The sequence below is a fragment of the Aythya ferina genome (assembly GCF_964211825.1).
Source record: "Aythya ferina genome assembly, chromosome: 2".
Taxonomy (NCBI): Eukaryota; Metazoa; Chordata; class Aves; order Anseriformes; family Anatidae; genus Aythya; species Aythya ferina.
In genome coordinates, this window is record NC_140297.1 from 6,142,027 (window position 1) to 6,161,577 (window position 19,551).

A 19,551-nucleotide genomic window follows, 5' to 3' on the forward strand; every position below is an offset into this window, starting at 1 on the left:
TTCCTGCTGAAGTCTGCCCTCTCCTTTCCTCCTGGGATCTGCAGAGCTGCTGCCTTTTAGCAATTTGCTCTCTGGAAGAGGTTGAGAGTAGATGGCTTCTGCCCCTGCGTTAGTTGGGGTAGGTTTATGGGGTACGTGGGTGCACACTGTGCTGCCCAGGAGTGGGTCACAGCTTGGGTCTAAAGGCTGCAGGATGCTTTTTTTATGCCTCTACCCAGGCCTTGATCTCTAAGCAGTTTATATTCTCTGTATCTGTTTCTACCAAATGCTTCCCCCGCCCAGCCACCTGCTGAAACCAACCCAGGCTCTTTGGTTTCTTTTCTTGCTAATTTGTGGTGGTGCTTTTTTTATTTTATTTTTTATTATCATTTTTTATTTTTATTTTTATTTTCTGTGCTGCAAGAGGTATAGCCTAGCTCTGGAAGACTCCCAATAGCAGCTCCCTCCCACCCTCCCCATTCCCGTTTGTCTTGCGTCTCGTTTGCAATTGCCATTATTTCATCCCTCTGAGGCACCTACTGCTAAGGCTCCCCCCAATGATGGATGCTGACAGACCGGATGCATAAATATTAAGAAAGGTGGAAAGAGGCAGACTTGCAATTTCTGTGTGCAGAACAGAGGTGGAGATGCTACTTTTAGAGCTGACCAACACAACTACAGTCTGGGCTCCAGACTAAAAAGTCTATAGATGCAAGTTAGGTGCAAGTTTTAGCTGGGACTGGAGCTGTGCATCTTGTGCCAGCGAGGCAGAGAAGCAAATATGCTGGTTATACCGGTGATTTTCACTGGACTTAGTTAGGGCTTAGTCAGGAGACTGATCTGGTCTCTAATTGTATCCTGTACCTTGTCTAATTTCTGTTACTGGTAGGGTGAGACAAATTTGTGCCTAGATGGTTTTACAGATTTTCAGTTTCTTGAGTCTTGACATGAAAAATCTGATGTGAACATAAGCCCCTGTGCATGGCCCTAGAAATGATTATGTTAACTGTCAATCTGGTACATTATCCTTGCAGTGCAGTATCACAAGTCACCTGTCTATGTGACCACCTTAATAAATCAGTGTGTGACCGCCCGGAATTGCCAGAGGTTTGGTATTATCAGAAAGCCTGATGGCAATATTCAGATACTGAAGGAACAAGAAAGTCTTGATTAACGCTGAGTTAGCTGTCTCTTCTCTAATGCTGTTTCCAGTTCAATGGATGTCTTGATAATAGTGTTTGGTCTGAAGGCCATAGACTTATTGATGGTCACAGATCAAAATACCATCACTTCCAATAAATTATGCTGCCCTATTTCTGTTAAGAAGTACACCAAGGAACAACATCTATAAAAGCAAGGGGAAAATATGAGCAGTCTCAACAATGAATCGTACTGCTGCTACCCAGAGCAAGAGTGAACACAATTGGAGTGCATTTCCAGAAGTGAAATTTGAGGAATGCAAATTTGAGGCTGGCAGTGGTTCTGTGTTGTGGACCCCACAGTACAGTGAGGATGGTGTTGTTTTTGGAGGATCCCAAATTTCCTTGCTTACATCTCCTTCTGCAGACCTCTTTGGTCATTTATCCTACCTTGGATCAGGTATAGTTTCGAGAATTTGAGGATAAATAGATTAGGACTAATGCAAAAAGGCACTGAATGTTTTTCTTACATCTCAGGATAATAATGCCAGAAGTTTGTGATGGACCAAAATAATTTTAATGTTCACAGTGTCCCAAACATCATCTCTGTGTTATTACCTCTGAGCGTGAGGCTGAGACTAGTGTGATCACACGAAGATCTCAATATCCCTGTAGCCAATACAGTAAATTAATACTTTGTAAGATCAAGGTTTGGGAATGTACAACAATCCTCATCTTGCTAGGACTGATCTCTCAGACCAGTGTGGAGTATGTCAGAGATCTTGTCACTTTTCCAAGGTTCTCACCTTGTCACTACTCACTGTCTGCAGGCAAAGGGAGGCTCACCAATCGAGCATTTTCCAAAAATACTAACTTTCACTTAAACAAAATGTGCAAATTACCTTCCTTCATTTAAAACTCACAGAGTGTATTGTATTTTGTAGGAGGAAACAGATTGGAGGACATCTTGTTTCAGAGCATGCAAAAAACTAACCAAAAGTCTGGAATCACTCACTTCTGTCCATTTACTATCAATGAAACATAAAAGCAGCTGTTTGCACAGTCCAGGTATTTCCTTGAGATGAAAACTTTTGCTCCGTGACAACCTATGAGCATCCATTAAAGCACAGATTGTGGAGCAGAGCAGATTGTGTGGTTCTGCCCATCTGCACATCGGATACCCGTACTTACTTTTTAGTAAGAGCAAGGAGCTGGATGTAATGTCATGCAGTCATAATTCTTGGCAGTTACTATAGTTCATATGTTTATAGGAAGCTGAAGCTTTGGAGCATTTATCAGATCTCTTTACGCTTCCTGCATTAGTGCTTGGGTGTTTTTTTTTTCAACTGAGCTCTCAGGCTGCTGAAGCCCTCTTTGGTAGGGAAAGAGCCATGTGTCCGGTGGAATGTTTTGTGGAGGAATGACTATGTGGGAAAAAAAGGGAGAGCACCTTCCTGTACAATGCATGTTTGTAAATTTAGATTTTTAAAGGAACTTTGAGAATTTAGATTTTTAAAGGAATTTTGAAAAGGCTAGAGAGGACTTCTCTCTCCAGAGTTTGGTGTGAAATAGAAGTGGCACCTGCAAGATAATGGACTCTCCCTTGGAGGGGAGGAAGGTTGTGGCAGGCTGACCTTGTGGCAGGCAGCACTTTCTGCCTACTGAAAGTGGACTGCAGTGAACTCAGCTGTCAGCCTTGGGATGTCATTTAGGGGCTGGACTGAGGCTTAGAGCCACGTCTTGCAATGCAGGACATTACACAGCACCTAGAGCCAGGGCAGAGCTTCTAACTGGGCAAAGCACATGCTGTCTCATCCATGAGGACCTTAGCAGAAGGCTTCGGGGTGCTGTGTTATGTACCTCCACCACCAGCCTTGCTGTCTGTGCTGTGGCACGGTGGCACAGTTCAGCATCTCTGGGCACCTAAGCAGGCATGTGCTCCCAGCCATAAAATGAGGGTAACGCTGTGACCAGCCGAGGCAAAAGGGATGCTCCCAATGGTTCTCAGCTCTTGGTATGGGCCATGGGAGCTGCAGAGAAAATGATTTTCCCGGCTTTCCTGGGACAGCCCGTGCATGCAAAGGGTTGGGCTCCCTCTTTTCTTCCTTTCCTGTTCCTTCCATCTAAGTTTAGGAGGTACGAGGGAAATAACAGAGGGTGCTCCAAGCTTCCCCACTCCTATGACCCCGTCACCCTGAATGATCCAAGCAGGGCTGGGGTTTGCCTTTAGGATGGTCATACGATATAAAATTTCTTCTAGGATGAAATTCCTTCTTTTAATAAAAGCCCCATTTAAATAATCAAAGTCCCGGCGATGAGATGCAACTGGCTTGTTTGCCCAAGAGAGTGTTTCAGAATACTTTTACCCAACAGTTGGTCTGAGATCAAAAAGACTTGGCATTGCACTGTTTCCTGGATAACACGCCATCATTATTTATTAATCTGAATCAAAGTGCTTGATGTTTTCATGTGATCAGTTAGAGCCTTATCGTCTGCTTCCTTTTTTTTTTTTTTTTTTCTTTAAATTTGTTGTTTTTCAAGAAAGTTTTAAAGCTGTTGCAGTGGGAAATCCATAGCTTAAGTGGCAGCTTGCTCATCTTTTATTTATTTTTGTAATACTCCTATTGTTCCTTATTCAAACCTCCAAAAGATCCTTGTCCTCACTTAAAAGTTTTATGCTTGGATGGTAGCCTAAAGGTGACTTTTAAAAGAAAGGCATGTTTTCCTGGGTTTGAGTAGATATTTTCCCATTTGCTGCTTTGTGATTTAAAGAAAAGTCTCTTGTAAGGTCAAAACCAAGTAATTTTAAAATACATTTTTGTATTAGGATCAAAACGACTAAGTTATGTTCCTGTATTTTTTTTTTTAATATATATACTTTGCAAACACAATCAGAGCAATGTCAAGTCAGTGGGTGAACCAGCAATGGGATGTGATTAGGCTGATTTCTGGCCTGTTTCCATCATTCTTGGAGAGAAAGTGTTTTTTATTTCCTCACGGAAAAATGTGATTTTCTATGAGAAATCTGCTCCCTTTTCATTTTGGAGGCTTCTTTGTTATACAAAGAAATTTGTATCTCAAAGTAGATGCTCTTTACTAAAATGCCACTCTTATTGGAAAGACTTTTTTCTATAGAAATAGAACTTCAATAGGAAATTTGCAGTCAGCTGTTACATACAGCAGGCAACACTGCTCCCCCTTCCTCTCAAAAGGGTGGTTTCGTACAGAACCTGCACTTCTGCATAGCCATGCCAGTATTGTGGTTTTATAAGCACATTTTCCTATTTTAAAATGTTTTCCTGACTCCTGTTTTTGTATTAAACATCCTCTCAAAGAGGGATGATGATTTATTAGAAACTACAGAGGAAACTATAAAATCAATTGCTCTCAAAGAACTGTATAATGTAGAAACTAAACTAATTAAAAAACAACAGAGAAATATATGTCTATTCTCTCCCCTTATTTGGTTATATAAGTCTTAGCTGTAACTTGGAAGATTTTTCTGAAACAGAATTGTAACCCTTATACATTGTCTAATTGGTGCTCAGCTACACATTATCTGTGAACATACCAAACAATATTAAAAAAACAGAAAAGCCAAAAACTCTCTTGATGGACTTATTCTGACCATTTACACTGCAAGAAGGCCTGATCCCCAAGCTGATTGTGCTTCTTTATAAAATTAATCCACAAGATTTTCTGCTCATAAATAACTGTGAAATGATTGAACTTTAAAACGTAAGACTTCTCATGTGCTAAACCTCATGGAAGAATAATCTCTTGATAAATTTAGTTTTAAAGCAACGGAAGCATAGATGATTGCAATTCTATTTTTAGACATGCGCAGTAAACCGTTTCCATTTGGTTTATAGTAATGTTAGTTTAACTTGGAGCCTCCAATTGAGGAGGTAGATGTGAGAATGTGCAGGAGCAGCAAGGGTTGATGTATCAAGCAGTCCTGGCCCTGGGCTTGGAGGCAATTTTAGGAAGGAGATGGTCACAAATTGCATTTGCCAAGGCAGGGAGGAGGCAGTTAGAGAGCCGTGAGATGGCCGGAGCTGCTGGAATCATGGCTATATCATAAAGACTGGAACACCTGAGCATGTGTCTCTGCTATCAGCCTGTACCAGCCAGCACAAAGCAAACTTAGGCCGTCAGTTTTTGGGTTTATTACAGTGTGTATTGGGTCAAATGGAGGCGGTGTTAGGAGCTCTAGGTTTGTGCTATCAGACCATACCTAAATAACCTGTAGATCAGCTGTGTTGACCACATGGAGACATGTTTCTGCCTCACATCTGTAATGAGAAAGAAGTTAAGGTAAGCAGCAGAACTCTGTCCTGGACTATCTAATTCTTGTTAGCCACTGTAAGAGTAAATGTTAAGTATGTGAAATGGGATTTCCCATTACTTTCTTAAAGTGAATCTTCAATTGAATTTAGATTCACCTGGAAATATTATAAATTATAAGAATTGAGAGGATCAGTAATGCTTTTAATGGTCTGATTTTTCAAGCTAAATGTTCTTGCTTTGATGTAAGGGTTAGCCTAGAGGCTTTCTTGTGTTTTGTGACAGCATTTTTTTTGAGGCTCTCTTAGCCAGCTCCATCGCTTTGGGATGGAAAAGGGACATAGTATAAGTCATGTGGTAGCCCAAGCTGCAGCTCAGAGCTGCAGTCTGGTCTGCTGGGACCATTTTTTCCAGGATGTCTTCTTTATCTGCTTTGCAACTTATTGATTTATTGATCAAGCGAGAAGAACTATTTCCATAAATGATGGTTATTAGTTTGGGGCCCCTAGGCAGGGGCCCCAAAAAATCTTTTATTTCCCCACTTACATTTCTCTCTTCTCTGGCCAGCAGTAGAGATGGGGTGGAGAGAAGAACAACACTCCAAGACAGCTCTTCAGTAGTTAGCACTACAAGTTTAGTCAATATTTTTGGAATGGAAGTAGAGTCAGGCAAGCATATTTTGGAGCCAGGCTAAACACAGTTGTGTGGGAAGAGAGGATCGGTGCTATAATGCTTGTTCTGCTATTAAAACCACTATATTCCTTGGCATAATCCATAAGACAAACCCAAGACTGGCACATGAAATTGTCTGGAAATGGAGGTTCACTTTCAACTATTTTGGGTTGTTTCTTCATGGCCCCTAGGAGTCCTGGATGCCACTAGCAGGTATGCCATTCTACTTTAAGAAATATTAGCTCAAAACAACTTTTGTCCACAGAGATGCACAGTCCAGGTCTCCACCAACCCTTTAGTCTGCAGAAGTAAAATACAAGGTGGACAATCTTTTCCAGATGCCCAAGTCAAATGGTGTGTCTGGGAGAACTGGGCTAAGCTGAGTGACCACGTTTCTAGGAAGAAGCATGGTTTCACTGGTTAATTAAATGTAGGCATTTTGTTGAAGCTGAGCATCTATACTGAATGCAGTAAAATAGTAGTGAGCACTGGAAAGCTGTTGTAGAAGTGAAAGCTGAGGTAGAAGTGTTGGAGTTTGCCATCTTCAGGAGTGGAACATCCCCACGCTCTGCTCCTTTTCCACCGTGCAATTAGAGGTAGCTGATCCTTTTTTTTTTTCCAAGAAGAGTCAAGCAGAAGAAAAGCTAACACACAACACACAACTTGGTCAGAATTTTGAGGAGATGGTTTTCAGTTTAGATGCCCCTGCTCTGTCAGAGAAAAGCAGACATGCCGGCATAGACACTGAGTTCACAGGTACCTATCTATATGTCAATACCTAAATTTAGGTGTCCTAATCAACAAATTGAATCATCGGTACCTTTGCTGCGGTCTAGTCTGGTTTATCTCACTAAAGTAGACATGTAAAACAGGAGAGATGACTCATGTTCCTGACAGTGTCTCCCTGAATGTCTGACATCCTGCATTTCTTTGGTTTGGGCAGTCAGTTTCATTGCATCAAAGATAGATTCATTCTGTTCTATGTATGAGGCTATTTCATATGAGTTGCATGTCCAGTGCATATATTTGCAGCCAAAACCTTTATAATACATATTTGTCCTGTATGAGCTGTGAAACTATGCTGCGGGATGGATGACGATAGAGATGAATGTATAAAGGAGTAGGCTGTACTTAAATTACTAGGCTCTTACATGGCCAAATAAAAATTAAGAGCCGGAATTTTCTTGTCAAATTTTTATTTTTAGGAAACATCATCTCAAGAAAGGAAAAATAAATAAATCTGAATGTTCCAGCCATGTAGTCACTTCTGTATCACTGCAGGATCCCATCAGAGCAGGTGCTATTATACCTAATAGCAATAATGTCCCTTGAGGGCTCCTACATTGCCAGCATTCATACAGTAAGGTAGGGCTCTGGCACGGAAGCTGTCCTGCACATAGGAGGGGATTAGAATCAAGATATTGGCTGATCTCTTGGTGCATTTATAACTGATGTTATGAATATTAATGTTATTTTTTAAAATAGTGTTGTTTTCTTTTTCTTTTAGAAAGTGCAAACAAGTTCCCAAATTATGGAGCTAGTGCATTTTCTACTTAGAAAATATCCTGCCATACCGTCATCTGATGTTGCTCTTTCACAGGCCACTTGATGTATTATTTTCTGTTTTACTCATTGACTGTTTGGTCTCATAAGCTAAATTAAGCAAGGAGCCACAACAGGGGGTTGCAATACTAGGCCACTATTGTATGCTTCCAGTGCATTGTGCCTCAGGCCCAATTGAGTATTACCAACCATTGAAGCATGCATCGTTGACACATAAATGCATATTTGGATGTAGCTTGTTAGTAAATGCAATGTCCCCAGCAGTTTTATTTGGATGATTATATTATTGCTAATTAACAGAAAATGTCATGACTTTTGGAAAATAATTGTTTGTGCAATGTGTTATTTACTCTGTAAAATTATTCTATGTAAAAAAGATGAGGAAATTATACAGAGGAGAAGGGGAAAGTGGGATATTCAGGAGAGTCATGGGGTTCTCAGTAGTGTGAGTCTCATTGACATCAGTGGGACATAACCAAAATCACTCCTGGTAATGTGACTCACTCATATACCTCTAAAATCATCTGTGTTTGCCACTCATTAGATGCTCTCTTTCATTTGCTCAGATGCACTTTAGGTTTTGGTTAGTGTCAGGAGAAATAAAGTTTAATTCAGCTAACCTGCCAGGAAAATATAGTAGCTAGAAGGCGGCAATCTTGGTGCTAGTGTTAAAGGCTACAAGATATTAAAACGGGAACAATGAAAAATCCCTGGCTTCTCGGCATTCTTGCTTTGTCCACCTCATTTACATAATGGTTTAGAGCATTATGTAATTCAAATCAAATAGCTGTCAGTAGGCACCAGCTTCCATTGCATCTTTTCCACGAAGCTGCACTGAGTCACTGAAGTAACCGTATCTGAAAGGAATGGCAGAAATGAAATAATTCTGTCTCCCAGACGCCAGGGATCTGACCCACCACCTATTGCAGTCAAACAAAATATTCCCCTTGGTTGACGTGAGGCAAGGATTGCACCCTCAGCACCAGGGTAAACTCTTAACTCTGATTCCTAAACTTGGCAACCAAACACAGGCAGTTTTCAATGGCAAACAGGCAGAATATTGCTCCTCTTTATACAGCAATAATTCTCTTTCTGTCTCTTGGTGGGGGAAATCTCTTCCCTTCCATCACATTTGAAGATCCACTGGCTTTATCCAAGCACTACTGTTAAATTCACAGGGTACTAAATAATGAATCAAATCTTCAATATACCCCAGCAAGCAGCAAATAGCCTCTCCATGATGGTGTCCCTGTTTAATTTCATGGGTCTCTATTTCCATTTTCAAAAAAAATAATATTGCCAGTGCACTTCTACATCTGTGCCTTTAGTTTATTCTCCTCTGTGTCTTATTGCAAAACACACTGAAAAGGCCTGCCTGTAGTCGGGGCACCATTAGCACCCAACACCATACAAATGCATAGGGACATAGGTACCCTGCACCCTTGTCTGAGGGAACCTACTAGAATAGACAGAAATGCATTGCAGGAGATTAAGGAGAATAAGATAGCTGTGCCAAAGTCACTCAGGATTGGTGCAAATGTCACTTGAGGGTTATTGCTCAGTGCTGTGGACAGGGATTGGTTTGTGGAAGGGTCATGTTGGCTTGGGATAAAATAGGTGGGAGGGTGAGTTCGTTTTCTTGGCTAACAAATAAAAAAGGGAACGAGATGGAGAAAGATGGGAAGCTGGGTGTACCGTAGGTATGTGGGTGGATGGAGTTTGGTGAAGGTTAGTGGTCATGGAGCAAAGTGCTGTTGATGTTGCAGATGGAGGAATGCTTGGCAAGACCTGCTGTCCGACCTCCTCTGCTGGATATGAGAAAGGGACTTGCCACCTCCTGTAGCTTAACTTTGTGTGATTTGGGTCTGTCTCTACCAGCCTTTTGTATCTAGTATTTTCTTGACACTTCATCTCATCCTCTTTTTGTTCCTCACCTGAAAGAAGAAAAAAGTATATTGCACCATTTCAGTTTTGGGCCCCTCGCTACAAGAAGGACATCGAGGTGCTTGAGCGGGTGCAGAGAAGGGCGACGAAGCTGGTGAGGGGCCTGGAGAACAAGTCCTACGAGGAGCGGCTGAGGGAGCTGGGCTTGTTCAGCCTGGAGAAGAGGAGGCTCAGGGGCGACCTTATCGCTCTTTTTAGGTACCTCAAGGGAGGCTGTAGCGAGGTGGGGGTTGGCCTGTTCTCCCACGTTCCTGGTGACAGGACGAGGGGGAATGGGTTTAAGTTGAGCCAGGGGAGTTTTAGGCTAGATGTTAGGAAGAACTTCTTCACTGAAAGGGTTGTGAGGCACTGGAACAGGCTGCCCAGGGAAGTGGTGGAGTCACCATCCTTGGAAGTCTTCAAAAGACGTTTAGATGTAGAGCTTAGGGATATGGTTTAGTGGAGGGCTGTTAGCGTTAGGTTGGAGGTTGGACTCGATGACCTTGAGGTCTCTTCCAACCTAGCAAATTCTGTGATTCTGTGATTCTGTGATTTACTCTTAATAATGGGTTTTAAGTTCAGTTGTTGTACCATGTTTGTCTCAGTTCAGCGTTAAAACTGCAAGAGGCCCTGGCTTTACTTACAGTTTTATCCATCTCTTTTAATGTAGACATGCCAATTCTAGTGATGGTTTCTGTAAGTCTGTTGTTTTTTCCTGCTGGTGAGTGTCTCTCCGTAACTTAGAAGGGGGTGATAGTGATGCCTTACTTGTAACCTTGTGTTAATACATCAGATAGCCCAGCTCTTCAGCTGTGGCTCCCCATCTTCTGAAAGCATACAGCAAAGCTTTTGGTGGCCAGCCTAAAGCCTGCCTTCTTTAAGCAGTATAACTACCACATAATGGCTTCAGAATATATTTTAATAGCTGTTTTACAACTTCCTATATCCGTTAGAACGTCTTTACAAAACACTCTGTGAGTAAAATGGACCTGATTTGATATATTTTATTCATGGGAGCATTCAAAGCACCTAATGGTGTGAGTAGTGTATATTATATTTGGCATAACATGGAGCTCTCCTGTAGATTTCTTATTTCTTGTTCAAAAGCTACTGACTGTATCCTTAGCTGAAAACATTTGGCTTGCTTGGTAGCTCTTTTGCAAGCTCTATTGGTTCAGAATAGCAAAAGAGAAATCTCCCCCTGGATCTGAAGACTGACTAGTTTCTAGCAAAATAACTCTGAGGACAATCTCTAGTTAATTAAAATAGATATGAAAACCTGTTGGGTGCAGCGAATTACAATTTTCTGCAAAATATAGAGATGTGCACTGGTAACTATATGCTGTTTCCCTCTTGCTTATTTCTGTCATTCAGTCGCAGCATAATTTAAAACAAAAACACCTGCAAAGAAAGCAGAATATTTTTAGCTCACTAAAAATATGTATTTTATCATAAGAGAAGACTTAGTGCCAGCACTTAATTCTTGGCATAACATTTGTCATCCCCAAATACAACATCGGGATGAAATCTTTTGAATTAATTTCCTTTTAGCACATGTTAGCTTGCTGAAGACTTTATCTTATCAATAAGTCATTGGTAATGTCAGAATGTCATGATTCTGATGAGTGAGATGCCAGCAAAACTCATTAAACTGGATTTAAAAGTAGATACAGCACAGGCAGAGCTGGTTGTGACAAACGGCGTGTGGGTCAGTAACTCTGAGATTTCACTTTGGACATTTTGTGTTTATTTCTGCCCTCGGTCTGCATGCTTGGTGAACAAATAAGGCTCCTTTTAGGAAACGTGTGCGTTATGCGATGTCATATCAACCTGCAGGCTTGCTTCGTGACGCGGGCAGCAGGAGGAACTCTGTCTCACAGCTCCTTCTGCGTCAGTCTGGGGCTCGTCTCAGTGCTCGGCTTTTCCTGGGAGATCTCCTTCCAGTGCTAAGAACACAGCAGCCGTTTCCGTCAGATTTTTGTGGAATGCCAAATCTTTCTGTTGCAGTCCAGCCATGGGAGCCTGCCTGGTCCTCAGCAGGTGTTGGTGTCCTCAGAGTCTCTGCTACGTTTGGCAGTATCCCCTTTCTTCCTTTGACTCCAAGCTCACCCAACAGGGTGTTTCTGAGCAGTGTTCTCTTTAAAGACAGCGTATCTATCCGAATATTCTTGGTCCTAACAGATCACTTCCCCAGCTGCTGTGACTTCCCTGGGATGGGTCAAGCTGTGCTCATTTACACCAGCTGGAGATGAGGTTGATTATATATGTTAGGAACATGTACCACAAGAAACCATTCTGTGTGGTCTTGACAAAATCATGCCTGTTGGAAAAAAGAAATAAATCAAATACCAGTTTAAGCAGAAGTAATGAGCGCACTGTGCAAAATTTCAAGAGCTGTCTTACTCAGTTCCCCCTTGTTTCGGTGAGAGCACACAGACCTTCAGAACGTGTATGAGCAGCAACTGAAATGTTTCAGTAAAAATTTCAGTAAAAAGAATTTCCTGTGACACCTGCTAGCTGAGGTGCATCAAGTGAGGTATAAATATAAGTGAATAAAGTTTCCTGAGGTTGTCTGTGGATGGTCAGTAAAATTATGAAGTCACCTAGACTCCTGTAGGCACTTGATCTTTATGTAGAAGTTCTTTATTTGGTCTTAATTAGAAACAAGAATTCTCCATGAAGCCATTACATGCTTCATGGTTGGAATAAAATTTTCATGTGGTTCCACATCACCTTGCAGTCTTTTTAGATACAGTAATGTTTGTGTGTGCATGCGTGTAAATTTATGCATAAGAATCTGTGAATCTAGGCCAGTGACATTAAATTAGATGTGTCATTGCATCATTCCTTATTTCCCTAGCCTATTATTCTCATGTTTTGTAGTGCTCTGTAGGTCAAAGGAAAATGCCAAAGAGATTATATGGAGAAGAGGTTAAGAAAAAAAAAAAAGATGTCAGCACTGTATGCAGACTCAAACAAGGGAAACCATCCTCATAATTGTTTTTGTTACCACAGCAGTTGGGAACACAAAGTCTACATTTAGTCACAAACATTTTGTAAACAAAGGCGAATTTTGAATTCTTGTTTGTTACTGTGTAAGATTTATGTCTAGCAGAATCACGGTGGAGACATATTTGCTTCCATGTGCTACCATGCATCTCCCCAGCCCATGGTCAGTAGTTGCTTCTTGAATAGCATCACTGAAATCAGAAGGGTTGTATGAATAAAAGCCTACTTGAGAGGAGCATGTCTGATGGTATCCAGTCTTCATTCTATGATCATCACTTTCACTCTGTTGACTTTCAAGTTTGGCTCCTTTATTATTATAGCTCCCAAGCATGTGAAATACATGTGTGTACATCATTTATACTCTGTGTGCCAGGGAAGAAATCCAGTGCCATCATGCACATTGGAGGTGAAAGCAAGACAGGTCTTTGAAGGCAGTATTCCTCCAGGTGTAGTGGACAGCAAGGACCTCAGTCTCTGCTTCCCCCAGTGCATGAAGGACCTTGCTACCAGCTTGTGTCAGTGTCTCAGGCCATGGGAAGTGATTGTCAGACACTCGGGTGGTGGTCTGAATCTGCAGACCCCACGTGAGAGCAGGAGGGCAGGCAGCTGGAGGTGAACAGGACAGCTTTCATTGGTTGTATCTCATTGCCCAAGTGGCTTTTTGGGTGCTGGTCAGCCATCCGCGGGGAGTCAAGGAAAAATTTGTAGGGCATGCATGTCTTGTTTGGAGAACCTGGAAGGTCTTCTGAGCTGGGATGACTGAAGCTTACATGAGTAAGGCTAATTCTATGGTGGAAACTGGCATTTATCTTACTGAATAAATACAGATGCTAGCAATATCTTTGTACAGTTCCCACTTCTTGCCATGTCATAGAAAATAAGCATCTTGGGGCTTTATTTTCTTATGCACATTTTGTTTACATAAGCAGTACATTTTTATCAGCACGAACTGATGTTAACTGAATTTAACAAAGACAAAGCAAGAAGGAAATGTTCATTCTGTGCATGGTGATATCACAAAAACAATGTGTTTTGAAGCCTTGTACTTCAAAAATATGCCTGAGAGGAATGGAAAAATCCAGGCTCATATTGTAAAAATGTGAGTCACAACCGCTATTATCTCTTAAGAAGTGGCATTCCAGCTCTTTGATTCAGTCATTAATGATTTCTTTTTTAAGTAGTGGTGCTTTCTTACCCTTTTAAGAAACATCTGCACTAACCCTGGCTATTTGTGTTCACAATTCATAGATTCAAATAAATTAGACATAGAAAGGACTTACGAAATCATCTTGTCCATTTCCTGAAAGCATATGAAATTGAAAAAATAATTATACTAAACATATATATTAAAATGCAGATGCCTTAACTTACGTACAATATGAAGACAAATATGTCAGTTTTTCAGTTGTAAGGATGCTAAAAAATATAGCTTATTTTCTTTATAGTAAAAATAAACACGAGTGTAGCAAAAGCTTTCACAAAGTTTGTGGAGCATTTTCTACTTTTTTTCCCAGCAAGCTAACTTTCTGGAATTTGTATTTAATATTCAAAAGATCTTGTTTCAATTAGTTTTAAGGTGATTTTTTTTTTTTTTTTTTTAGTTTTATATTTTAATGAGAGAGCTCTGAACAGAAAGAATTCTTTTTTAAAAATCAGTTATTAAAACTTCAGTTTTTGATATGGTTTTGGGCAATTTTATCTCACTCTCAATCCCCTATCCTATTAGTTTTTTTAGTTTAAAATTTTTTTTGACAAGTTCTATTGCCAGAATAGTTTATTTTAGGAAGTCTTTAGGGACTGCTGGGTAGGATGCTGAGTATTCTGGTGAATATTTGTTTTTCGTGATTAAGCAACACCCGTGAAAACTGTGGCACTTATCAGAGACGTTCCACACATTCTCTTATTATCTCAACAAGTACTCAGTGTTCCTCATGCTATATGGTCATGCCTCTAGCTCTGCTGTATGGAGAAGGGGCTGCAGAAGAGGCTGGGCTGAGGCAGGCTAGCAGAAACACCCCAGAATGACACAGCTCATGAAGCATGAGCAGGGCCATGCGCAAGTTCACCACTTGTGTGATCTTCATCCCTCTCCTGCAGCATAGCACAGCTCCTTGTCAGAAGGGGACTGTTAGGGCTAATTTTCTACTTCCACCAGTCTTAGACTAGTAACACCTCCGTACAAATACTCAAGATATTCTCTAGTGACTTAATAACCTCCTGGTCTGATAATTTCTATAAAAGAAGATTATGTATAAAGCTACCACTAGCTTTCCAGTAACCATTGTATATCTAAATGCTGGAGGATGTTGTCTGGCCCATGATCCAAAGCACTAGAAACAGGTAGATGGTCAAGCACCTGCCAGTGAATGGGGGTACTAGCTTTGGTTTGCCATGTGGTTACAAGGCTGTACAAGCTTAGGCCAGCCACAACGTCAAGGAGCAGGATGAGCCCAGCCCATGCCCAGGGCAGCGTAGGCTATCTTGTATTGACATGAATGCTACATAAGGACAGATGTGCACAAGATCAGACCACGGGTTCCTCCAGGGCAGTAGCCTAGGGATAGAGTAAAAATAGGGAAAGCGTATGTAGTCTTTCTTATGCAGCCAGGTTCTGCAGCTAAGGGTTTTTCTCAGTAAGAGGCAGTGTCTTTGTATTTAAAACCATGATAGGAACTTTTGCTCATGGATTTGTCTGTCTCATGGCTCTGTGAATTCTTGGTGTTTTTGTTTGTTTGTTTGTTTGTTTTGTTTCGTTTTTGTTTTTATTTTGTTCTGTCTTTGGCATTTACATCAGCTGGTGTAAACAAGTTTTACAGGCTAACTCTGTGCCATGTGGAAAGTGTCTCCCTTTTTTGCTTCAAACCTGCTGCTCTGTGAATTCATTCAAAATTTCTCCATTCTTGTTTAATGAGAAGAAGTGAACAGTCATTCAGTACTCACCATCTTCACAGCTGCAATGATGATCCGGACTTGCATGGCAGCCCTCAGTAGTCTTATTTCTGGTTTAGAGGCCTGGTCTGTTCCTTCCCAGAAATACCGATCAGCCACTGATTTTTGTTGTCCCCTTCAGCACTGAGACAGGTTTTGCTGCCAAGAAACAAAAATCAAAACGACAAAATACCTGAGAGTCCTCTGGCCACCTGTACTGATGTCATTTATAGAAAGTGAAATTCTATTTGTTTGCACTGGTGCTGAGTCACAAAGCCGTGCGCATAAGAAAACCCAATTTGTGGGAAAGCTTCTAATTTCCTGTTTTTCAGGAAGAAGGGAATAAAAAAATGATGTGGGGGTAGTGGGAAAAGGAGCAAAGAGAATAGCTAAATAAAGAAGAATGTCAGAATACCCAAAATACAGGAAAGGCTAATTTATTTTACACTTGTTGAAAGAAGTCATAATGCAGAGTATAACGTACAAGCTCCAGTAAATCATTCCTGTATGATAGTCTGTGATCAATGACAATTTAATGAATTCATTTTAAAATGAAGTCAGAATAGGAAAAACAGTAGTTGTTTGAAAGAGTACTTTACTCAAATAAATTGAGTCAATAAATATGCTATTTGTCATGCAGAGTCCAGTTAAAGTCTTGTTTGCTAACAAAAGTGCTGTCATCACAGAACCTAATAGAAGCAAACTATCTGGAACTATCCACTATAAATAGACAAATACTGTCTGAAAGCAGAAGACAACAATTGCAGCTGAACAAAGAAGTGTAGCCTGCACACACTGATGAATGCAGTAGGGTAGCCCACCTCAAAATCTACAATTTTGTTTGTCGGTTGCTTATATTCTGATGATTCTGATGTAGTATGAATGCTCTCTTAGTATTCAAAAAAAAAAAAAAAAAGTCATGTTTCTTCTATGAACAGTGTTCTAATTGTTGCATAGTAGGGGTTTCTCTTTCTAGAGAAAACACCACTGAAGTCACTATTAAATTGCAAAATACAGATTCAGTGAGCTTGAACGGATTTGTGCAGGCTACTAGAAAGGGGATAAGCTTCATCCCCTTTCAAACAGTAGTTTTACATTAATTTTCACAGCTATCCATTTTGTTTAGTGCAGATACAAGAGGACTTTTTGTTCTGCTGTGATTTTCACACTTGCACTTTTTTCATGTAAACTGAAGAGTTGTGACACTTCTCACTCATTTTTAGTCTGCTATGGATTGGAAGTGTTAACAGTGAAGCCCCCTTAACCCAAGATGGTTGAGCCTCACGGTTCTGGGTTAGATGTTCAAACTGGTGTTGGATACAAGCAGCATGATTTTCAGATGTGATGAAAGGGGGTTTTCAGCATCTGAGAAGTTTGGAGTGCTCTCACGAAGGTTACAGGGCTCTGCCAGGCACATTTGGGCTTCCGGCATCCTTTGGATTGTAGGGTGTGGAGTGGCAGAAAATACTCAGAAGTCCTGCCATATATCTCGAAGATGGTATTTTCTATACCCAAAGGAAAATAAATGCTGAAAAATTACATTGCAGAAGCCTAAGACGGAGATTATGAAGAATTTTGGTGTGATTTAAGAATCTGAACTTGACCCTTCTCTTTTTAAATTTGGAATAGAACAGCTGGGGCATTTTTAGAGTTTGCATCATGTGGCCTGAGATCGGTGGATTTAAATCTGCCCTGCAGTCATCTTAGGCACATTGTTCATCCACTCCCAGAGCTGCATTTTCAGAAATGAGTTAGGAATCCAATCCCTGTGACTTTCAGTGAAACTTAAGCTTGTATGAATCTAAATTACTCCTTAGATGTGACTGAGGCTCCCAAGCGACTTAAAAACTTATGAATAGGCCACAGTATATCTACAAAGTCTTTTTTAGCTCTGATCACAGATTGCTAATTGCAATAACAGTTTCATCGTTTCTGGTTTCCTTGATGTTCTACTGACCACATAAAAACAGATGAAGAGTTTCCTGGTAATCAATATCCTACAAGTTATTGGTTGGTTTGTGTGTTTGCTTTTCGTGCTGATGGCTTTGTTCTTCTTGCTTTGCTGCTGTCAGTAATCTTTGGTCCTTCTCATTTCAGCTCTTTCCACTACTAGGAGTAAAGACCAGTATAGACAAAGCAGGATGAAAAGATGGCTGACTTCTTGTTACCACCGGGTACTAACAGCTTCCACCGGTTCACACCTGAATCCTTGGCTGCTATTGAGAAACGAATTGCGGAGAAGCTTGCAAGGAATGCGAAGCAGGAGTACAGAGAGCAGCTGGGTGAAGAAGAGAAACCTCAGCCTCAGTTTGATTTGCAAGCTTGCAAGAAGCTTCCCGATATCTATGGGACTGTTCCTCCGGAGCTCATTGGGGAGCCATTGGAGGATCTTGACCCCTTCTACAATGATCGTAAGGTAAGCATCAGCAAAATGTTCTGCTTCTTAGCTTTTGCTGAACCATAAAAACTTCGTTTTGAGGGCTCTGGTTTTCATTTTTCTACAGTCAGTAAAACTATTTTTTTCCAGATTTAAGGGTCAAAGTTTTGTTGAGTAGGACTCCCAGAAAATGTCTAAGCAGCAGCGCAAAGAAGGACACAAAACATAATTATAGAAGTTTTCAGATGACACTGGATATGAATCTACAGAGACTAACAGAAGTAGAAAAGTAGCTGAGTTAAATGAACCCAGAGGTTTTTACCTACCACATCTTGCCATCTTCATGAGACTTGACTCTTCATGGTTTTGTTTACCACTTAGGCCCTTAGGTTAAGGGTTTCTGGGTGACTTAAACCTTGTGCTAACACTCTTCAAAGACAGGCAGGCTGTTCTGGAGGGCAGTGGTTCCTTTCCTGCTGAGGGATGGCAATCCCATTTAAGATAACCAAAACAGCTGAAGGGATGTGTAGGTAGTGCTGGCACTTTGCAGAACAGTATGCTTCATCCCAAAGGGAGCATCACCTGATGAAGAATCACATGTAGGCTGGACCAAAGCCACAATAGTGCAAACAGCATCTGTCAAAAGGCTGTTAACAGCAGAGCTGGGCTGGCTGCTTTCTACAGTTCGTTCCCCTTTCCAAACATTTTGCAACACGGAGGACAAAATAAGGCTTGGAAGCACGGTGTATTTTTAGGCAGCTTCCAGGTCTTTCAGGCATTGATGTTCTTGCTTTGAGGCTATGCTATTTCCTGTAAACAGTGGATTAATATGACCACAATTCTACTTCTGTTAAAGTGATGTGGAAACAACTACAGAATAAAAGTTAAATAGACAAAGAGAAATAGATTATTTATCTGGATGAGGCAGAATTAACTTAAAGGTTTTTATGGCTGTGTTGTTCCTGCTACCACCAGGCGCAAGCAGCAGGATATAGATTTGCAGTGAAAGGATCATGAAGGTATTAGACTCAAGGTGGGTGTCTTGCTTAAGAGTTCATCTACCGAATGGCCTGATCCTGTCTCTGAGTGAGTATTAGTCCCTCTGTACATGGTTGGGCATCTTCAGAGCTCTGAATTGGGCCAGCATCCAATTCACCTTTGTTTTGGATTCATGATAACTCACATGCCTGGTTTCCTCCACCCATATTAATGTGAATAGAGTGACAGTGCCTCATTGCCTGGCTGAGATCGTGCTGTGGAGCTGTGCCTCACGTAGCTTCTCACTTGAAAGATGAGACAAGAAACATAGTGTGAGAGCAACAAGGTGTGCAAGGTAGGGAAGATGGATTAAAAACGCAGCAGAAGAAGACTGGCATAAAAGTCTCTCCACTGCATTTTAGTCTCCAGGTCATCTTGCATTTTTAAATGTCTCTTTGCAGCCCCAAGATGGAGTGATGGCACAGGGTCCTGTAAGCAATGAAAGGATAAAAACAGTTGGGGTATTGCAAGAAGACAGGCAAGGGTTCTGCTTGGAGGGACTTGGAAGAAGCTTCACTGAGTGAAAAGGAATCTGGGATCTTGGGAGGTAGTGAGGAAGGAATCTGGGATATTGGCAGGAATTTCCTGATGGGATGTGAGCTGGGACAATCTGGGCATAGATGCAAGCGCTGAATG

At 41.1% G+C, this 19,551-nt stretch overlaps 1 protein-coding gene across 5 annotated transcripts in view; it reads left to right on the forward strand.

Annotated features, from left to right (window-relative positions):
• LOC311432690 (sodium channel protein type 5 subunit alpha-like) overlaps positions 1 to 19,551 on the forward strand; it is a 206,930-nt gene that overhangs the window by 22,395 nt on the left and 164,984 nt on the right. For all 5 annotated transcript variants that reach the window (XM_084511137.1, XM_084511136.1, XM_084511135.1 and 2 more), the window contains exon 2: positions 17,598 to 17,916. In XM_084511137.1, the coding sequence (XP_084367263.1) occupies positions 17,650 to 17,916 (267 nt within the window). In that variant the 5' untranslated portion in view covers positions 17,598 to 17,649. The remainder of the gene's footprint in view (positions 1 to 17,597; positions 17,917 to 19,551) is intronic.